Source organism: Benincasa hispida, chromosome 11, assembly GCF_027475165.1.
Source record: "Benincasa hispida cultivar pf3 chromosome 11, pf3_genome.v1.1, whole genome shotgun sequence".
In the NCBI taxonomy this organism is placed as follows: domain Eukaryota; kingdom Viridiplantae; phylum Streptophyta; class Magnoliopsida; order Cucurbitales; family Cucurbitaceae; genus Benincasa; species Benincasa hispida.
The window spans coordinates 48,062,316-48,069,526 of record NC_143488.1 but is presented as its reverse complement, the minus strand read 5'-3'; the positions used below and the strand labels follow the sequence as shown (position 1 = coordinate 48,069,526).

Below are 7,211 nucleotides of genomic sequence, written 5' to 3'. Positions count from 1 at the left end.
AAATGTGCATGCAAGGTGTGCACTGGGAACTTTTCTATATCTTACAGGGGATAAAGCCCCATACCTTTGAAGAATTGGCGACCCGCGCTCACAATATGGGGCTAAGTATCGCCAACAGAGGAACGAGGGACTTTCTGAACCACGAACCTAGGAAAGACAAGAAAGAGGTGAAAGGAACCGAGAAAATTGTGAAGGGCGCCACGAAGGAATCATGGTTGTTAATACAACCCCATTGAAGTTCTCCTCAAAAGGAAAAGAAAGAAGATAGAGAAGAAAAACCAAGAAAGCGAAAGATGTCGCCCAAACTTGAAGGAACGATAGGAAAAAGTCTACTCATTCCCCGACTCTGATGTAGCGGATATGCTTGAGCAACTACTAGAGAATCACCTTATCCAACTGCCAGAATGTAGACGACCGGAATAGGCCGGCAAGGTGGATGATCCCAACTACTACAAGTATCATAGGGTCATTAGCCACCCGATCAAAAAATGTTTCGTACTGAAGGAATTGATCCTCAAATTGGCCAGTGAAAGGAAAATAAAGTTGGATCTAGACGAGATGGTCCAAATGAATCATGCTGCGGTGACGGTAACTCCAAGTGTGGCGCCACCAACCATATTTTATGAAGAAAGGGAGAGTTTGGTCCAATTTGGGACCTTTGAACCTGTGGTAGTGCGGTTTCTACAGGAGGTCCAAACTATAGACCCTCAAAACGGAAGAGAGCGCACTGACGATGACAATAACGGAGGTTGGATCCTTGTGGTGCGCCGTAAGAAGGAAAGACTGAACTTTACCCAGAAAGAGCTACGCTTTCATAGAAGCGACAAGGGAGGGAGCAAGGCACAAAAAAGGAAGGGTAGAAAAAAGGCTCAAAGGCCCAAAGCTGTCGACGGGAGAGACAAGGATATTCCTCGTCCCAGATGACAGATGACCTTAGCAGATTTCCTCCCAAAGAACTTTTGCAATTGGGGTTCAGAGGAGATATCAGAGATTGCCGCATGTCATGCTTTTAGTATCAGGGAAGAGGAAGATACCATTCTAAGCCCATTAAATTCGATAGGAGGACTAAAGAGTTCGTCACTATTCAACATAGACGACTTGCTTTCACACCCACCAGAAGCTAAGACGACCCTTATTGAAGCGTTGTTAGAATCCAACGCCTCTTGTGCATCGACCCCCGCAGCATGTGCTTATGCCTCTTATTGCACATCCATAGGCTTCTCAGACGAAGATCTGCTACTAGGATCCAAATTGCATAATAGACCTTTTTACGTCTCTGGATACATTGGAGAACAGAGAGCGGATCGAATCCTCATCGACAACGGATCCGCCGTTAATATAATGCCTAAGACGACTATGAAAAAGTTGGGCATACTTATGGAAGAGCTATCAAACAACAAATTAGTAATTCAGGGTTTCAATCAAGGCAGCCAAAGGGCGATAGGCATGATATGCTTGGAGCTCCTCATTAGCGATCTGAAGGCCGACGCACTATTTCATGTGATAGACTCAAAGACCACCTACAAACTGCAATTGGGACGCCCTTGGATTCATGGGAATGGTGTGATTACATCGACACTACATCAGTGTTTCAAGTTTTACCAAGACGGGATTAAGAAGGTCGAAGCAGATTTTAATCCTCTTTCTGAAGCTGAGTCTCACTTTGCAAATGCAAAGTTTTACCTAAAGAGCGAGAATTCCGGTGAGAGGATGCCAATAGAGAACTTGCTGATGAAGAAAGTGGGTGGATCCCGGTCGAAGTCGCCAGTAGACACGAAGAAAAGGGCAAGTAGCAAGGTACGAGTCTCCAACCCAAAAAAAATAAAATGTCCCTCGGCGTTGGAGAAACAACCATGGTGAGGGGCGAGAAAGCCTCAAAACCTCCGATTCTGCGCTATGTCCCTTTGTCGAGACGAAACATGGGTGAGTCACCTTTTACGGAATGCTTAAAAGGTTTGCAGGTCGGCGACATAGAAATTCTAAAGGAGAGTTTCGTCACACCCCTCACACCGATAACGAAGCTGAAAGTCCACAAGCCGGAGGCGAGGCGGGCTACGATTTCATAACTCACACTGAGTTCAAAAGTTTAAAGATTTACGAGCAACCTCGACTCTCGCCAACCCAAAAAAAGCTTTTGTAAGAGGGACACACTATACCTACGTCGAGGGCGGGTCTCGGATATGAGCTGTTAGAGCCACTCCACATAATCAGAAAGGCGAAGGGAAAGTGGCCAACAACAATCATATCACTGTAGAAGAAGTTGATGATAAAGGAGAGAATGAGGGCAAAAGAGCCTCAGCCTTCGATCGTATTAGACGACCTGCCACTCGCGCCTTGGTCTTCAAAAGATTAAGCATGACAGAAGCAGAAAGGGGAAGCTCACATACTATTCCCAGAGACACTCGATGCTCAGTCTTTCGAAGGTTAACTCCGCCAAATGAAGAAAATGAGGAAATCATCTGTCAATTGCCGGTGGTGGTGCGACCGTCAGCTTTCGAAAGACTAGGCACAGTTCCAAAGAAGAGTGAAGGAAAACCTCGCACTCCCATTTTTTATCGCTTGAAGCACGAGAGGGCTAAATATCCTCTCGATCAATATGTCTCTAGTAAGACAATGGGGAAGGGAAGAGCTTGCGCTGACGCCCTAAAAAAAAACTACACGAAAGAGGGGGCCGATACCTCGAGTGTCCATCTAGCAGCGAATCAACCTTAAAAATGTTGAAGCGTTATCGGACCAGAAGCCATCAGGAGAGGCAAGAAGTGATGGAGAAATCCATAGTACCATCCCCTCACGCATGGAGAGAAAGACCTTCGTTACTTTAAACACAAGTGAGGGCACATTCAAAGTCAAGAGGCACGACGTCGTTTTCACCAATCCTCAGAATGGAAATCTAGAGCACGAGGAAGGCGAAACTTCGTGCCACCACATCACCATCATCGAAGAATTCGAAGAAGGTATGACCGAAGAGGAAGTGGAGGAAACTTCACAAGGGCTAGAGGACGGTGGTCAATCCACGGTGGACGAACTAAAAGAGGTGAATCTGGGCATCGCAGAAGACCTGCGTCCGGCTTTCATCAGTGCGTCTCTCTCGGAAGAGGAGGAGGACGAATACATGAGTTTACTCACCAAATACAGGGATGTTTTCGCCTGGTCATATAAAGAGATGTCGGAACTAGATCCAAAAGTAGCAGTCCAGCATCTCGCGATCAAACAGAGGTGTCGACCCGTTAAGCAGGCTCAACGATGCTTTCGACCAGAACTTATCCCCTAAATTAAGGTTGAGGTCAATAAACTGATTGAGGCCGGGTTCATTTGTTAAGTTAAATATCCAACGTAGATAGCCAACATCGTCCCGGTTAGAAAAAATAATGGACAGCTTCGTGTTTGCGTAGACTTTCGCGACCTAAACAGTGCCTGTCCTAAAGACAATTTTCCATTACCTATCACAGAAATCATGGTCGATGCGACAATAGGACATGAGGCCCTATCCTTCATGGACGAATCTTTCGGATATAATTAGATACAGATGGCCCTCGCAGACGAGGAAATGACGGCATTTTAAACCCCAAAAGGGATATATTGTTACAAGGTAATGCCCTTCGGGTTGAAGAACGTCGGCGCTACTTATCAACGTGCCATGCAGAAGGTGTTTGACGATATGTTGCACAAACATGTGGAGTGTTATGTGGATGATCTTGTGGTCAAGATCAAAGGACGACAGGACCATTTGAAAGATCTAAGGACCGTGTTCGATCGTCTGCGAAAGTACCAGTTAAAGATGAACCCCCTCAAATGCACTTTTGGCGTAACTTCAGGAAAGTTTTTGGGTTTCGTTGTGAGACATCGAGGGATAGAGATAGACCAATCTAAGATTGATGTTATCCAGAAGATGCCAAGACCAAGAAATCTACATGAGCTAAGAAGTTTGCAGGGACATCTGGCCTACATCCGAAGGTTTATTTCTAACCTGGCAGGGTGGTGTCAACCCTTTCAAAGACTTATGAGAAAGGGAGAGAAATTCGAATGGGACGAGGCTTGTCAGAATACTTTCAATAACATAAAGAGGTACATGTCTTAGGAGCCCCAGTAGTAGGCAAGCCGTTGATACTATACATTGCAGCACAAGAGAGATCACTGGGGGTACTATTGGCACAAGAAAGACAAAAGGGGAAAGAACGCACTCTCTATTACTTGAGTAGAACCCTGAATGGAGTCGAGATCAATTATTCCTCTGTAGAGAAGACGTGTCTCGTGCTCTTCTTCACCATAGATAAGTTGAGGCGCTACATGCAGGCCTTCACAATTCACTTAATTGTGAAAGTCGACCCTATCAAATACGTCTTGTCCAGGCCTATCATCTCAGGACGTTTAGCCAAATGGGCAATCATGCTTCAATAGTACGACATTGTCTATGTACCACAAAGGGCAGTTAAAGGGCAGGCATTAGCCGACTTCCTGGCATATCACCCGGTTCCATCAGATTAGAAGTTAAGTGAAGACTGGCCCGATGACGAAGTTCTCTTCACAGAGACCTCCGGACTGTGGGTCATGTTCTTTGATGGTGTGGCACGAAAAAGTGGTGCGGGGGTAGGTATTGTCCTCATTTCGCCAGAAAAGCACATGCTTCCTTATAGCTTCGCACTTGTCGAGTCATGTTCAAACAACATCACCGAATACCAAGCTTTGATAATTGGCCTCCAAATGGCCTTAGAGATTGGAGTAGCTTGTATAGAAATCTTCGGCGACTCAAAGTTGATAATCAATCAACTCTTATGCCAGTAAGAGGTGAAGCATGACAACTTGAAACCCTACTTCACTTATGCTCGCCAGTTGATGGAGAAGTTTGAAAGCGTGGTATTGGAACATGTACCGAGGACAGAGAACAAGAAAGCGGATGCCTTGGCAAACCTAGCTACTGCTTTAACGGATCTGGATAATGTGCCCCTTAATATATCGCTTTGGCGAAGATGGGTTGTACCTCCGATTGAGAATGCATATGGGGAAACGAATGTGATATCAGTCTACCTAACAGACGAGGAAGATCGGCGGCAATCCATCATATATTACCTTGAACATGGAAGGCTCCTGGATGACTCCCGCCGTAAAATCGAGGTTCGTAGGAGGGCTGCACATTTCATTTACTACAAAAGGGTCTTATACCGTCGATCCCTTGAAGGACTTTTCCTTCGGTGCCTTAGTAAGAAAGAGTCAGCGAAGGATTTGGAGGAGGCACACTCAGGCATATGCGACGCGCATCATGCAGGACCAAAGCTACAATTCCAGCTGAGAAGAATGGGTTATTATTGGCCGGGAATGATCCAAGACTCAATGGATTGTGCAAAGAAATGTGAAGCCTGTCAATATTATGCGAATTTCATTCACCAACTGCCCGAGCCTCTACATCGAACTATAGCCTCGTGGCCTTTTGAAGCATGGGGGCTCGATCTGGTCGGCCCTATAACACTTAAGTCGACAGCAGGGCACTCCTAAATCCTCGCAGCCACTGACTACTTCTCAAGATGGGCTGAGGTTGTTGCTTTAAAGGAAGCCAAGAAAGAAAACATGGTAGATTTTGTCCGCACTCACATCATTTATCGGTACAGTATTCCCCATCGGATCGTAACGGACAATGGAAGACAATTCTTCAATAGTTTGATGGATAGGTTGAGTGAAAAATTCAAATTCAAGTAGTACAAGTCATCCATATATAACGCCGCTGCAAATGGGTTGGCTGAGGCATTTAACAAGACATTGTGCAACCTGCTGAAGAAAATTGTTTCCAAGTCGAAGAGAGATTGGCAGGAGAAGATCGGTGAAGCGTTGTGGGCTTATCGCACCACTCACCGTACCTTTACAGGAGTCACCCCGTACTCTCTCGTTTATGGGGTAGAAGTTTTCCTTCCTTTGGAAAGAGAAATTCCATCGCTGAGAATGGCAGTGCAAGAAGGGCTCTATAGAAGACAACACCAAACTGCGGCTCCAAGAGTTGGAAGCACTTGATGAAAAAAGATTAGAAGCTCAATAAGCGCTGGAATGTTACCAGGCACGAATGTCTAAGGCCTTCGATAAGCATGTAAAGCCTTGGTCCTTTCAAATAGGTGATCTAGTGCTTGCCGTAAGGAGCCCAATTATCACAACAAGACATACGGGGAATAAGTTTACATCTAATTGGAATGGACCCTACGTCGTCAAGAAAGTCTACATAAATGGAGCGTACAAGATAATTGATTAGGATGGGCTAAGAATTGGCCCAATCAATGAAAAGTTTCTTAAGAAGTTTTACGCATAAAAAATAAAAAAAAACCTTTGTACGAACTATGTTACGACTTGATCCCTATCATTATAAAGAGTACGTAGACAATTTAAAGAAATTTAAGTTCAGTCACATGATAAAAAAAATATGTGTATGTACATTAGTAAAAAAAATAAAAATAAATAAATATATAGATAAATAAACAAATAAGAGAAGCATAAATTTAAAGGAGGCTACAAGGCACTAGAGAACATCTCTCAGAAAAAGACAAAAAAAAAAAAAAAAAAAAAAACTTCCATTTAAGATGTTTCAATGGTACAATAGTCAAATCCAGTAGTTATACCTAATAGTACGCCTAATCCAATAAGACGAGCAACATCAAGTCAAGGTACCTAGTGGTAGTTCCCCAGCTCATGCTGCATCGCTTCCAGCACATGCCGTAGGACATCTAAAGCTTTGACATCCTTGTCAGAAAGGATTAGGGTGGTCTCGATCTTGTTTATCGCCCCCCGCATCTCCGAGGCCTCAAGCTTATGCCGGGTCAAAAGGCCTTCGCTCTCAGAAATCAGTAGCGATATTTCAGCCCGTTCAGCTCTGATGGACTCCAACCTGGCTAGTAGTGTCTCTCCTTCTTGTAAGGCCCGGGAGTCGTGTTCAAGTAGCGCCTTTCATTTAGCAAAAGCACTATTCTCATCGTACAATATCTTCTCCAGATTAGACTTAACCTCTTTCAGACATTGCTTCTTACTTGTTTGAGTTAATTGAGAGGAATAGGATAACTAAAACTGATTGTACTTCTCCACGTTTCGAAAGTACTCATTAACAAGTTTTCTAAGAGAAGGGAGGTTGGCACGATAAATGTCGAAAATGGCTCGGAATATCTAATGTGTTTCTTTCTCCAGACTAAGAACCTTCTCGAAAGGAGTACGCATGATCTTCTTGTGCATAGTCTCCCAAG

At 44.4% G+C, this 7,211-nt stretch overlaps 2 protein-coding genes across 2 annotated transcripts; both read left to right on the top strand.

Annotated features, from left to right (window-relative positions):
* Positions 1 to 927: 927 nt before the first annotated feature.
* Positions 928 to 3,271, top strand: LOC150032694 (uncharacterized). Its single transcript, XM_090306989.1, has 3 exons — positions 928 to 1,797; positions 2,212 to 2,605; positions 2,724 to 3,271. The coding sequence occupies exons 1-3, from the start codon at positions 928 to 930 to the stop codon at positions 3,269 to 3,271; spliced, it is 1,812 nt and encodes a 603-aa protein (XP_090163115.1).
* A 1,562-nt stretch (positions 3,272 to 4,833) lies between these two features.
* Positions 4,834 to 6,000, top strand: LOC150032693 (uncharacterized). The gene is made up of 2 exons (XM_090306988.1): positions 4,834 to 5,448; positions 5,692 to 6,000. Exons 1-2 carry the CDS (start codon positions 4,834 to 4,836, stop codon positions 5,998 to 6,000), a joined length of 924 nt encoding a protein of 307 aa, XP_090163114.1.
* Positions 6,001 to 7,211: the final 1,211 nt, after the last annotated feature.

Coding starts and splice junctions, on each gene's coding strand:
- LOC150032694 (XM_090306989.1), top strand. CDS start 928: ATGACCTTAGCAGATTTCCTCCCAAAGAACTTTTGCAATTGGGGTTCA. Junction 1,798..2,211: donor AGAAAAGGGCAAGTAGCAAG/GTACGAGTCTCC, acceptor CCACATAATCAG/AAAGGCGAAGGGAAAGTGGC. Junction 2,606..2,723: donor TCTCGATCAATATGTCTCTA/GTAAGACAATGG, acceptor AAAATGTTGAAG/CGTTATCGGACCAGAAGCCA.
- LOC150032693 (XM_090306988.1), top strand. CDS start 4,834: ATGGAGAAGTTTGAAAGCGTGGTATTGGAACATGTACCGAGGACAGAG. Junction 5,449..5,691: donor AAGCATGGGGGCTCGATCTG/GTCGGCCCTATA, acceptor AAATTCAAGTAG/TACAAGTCATCCATATATAA.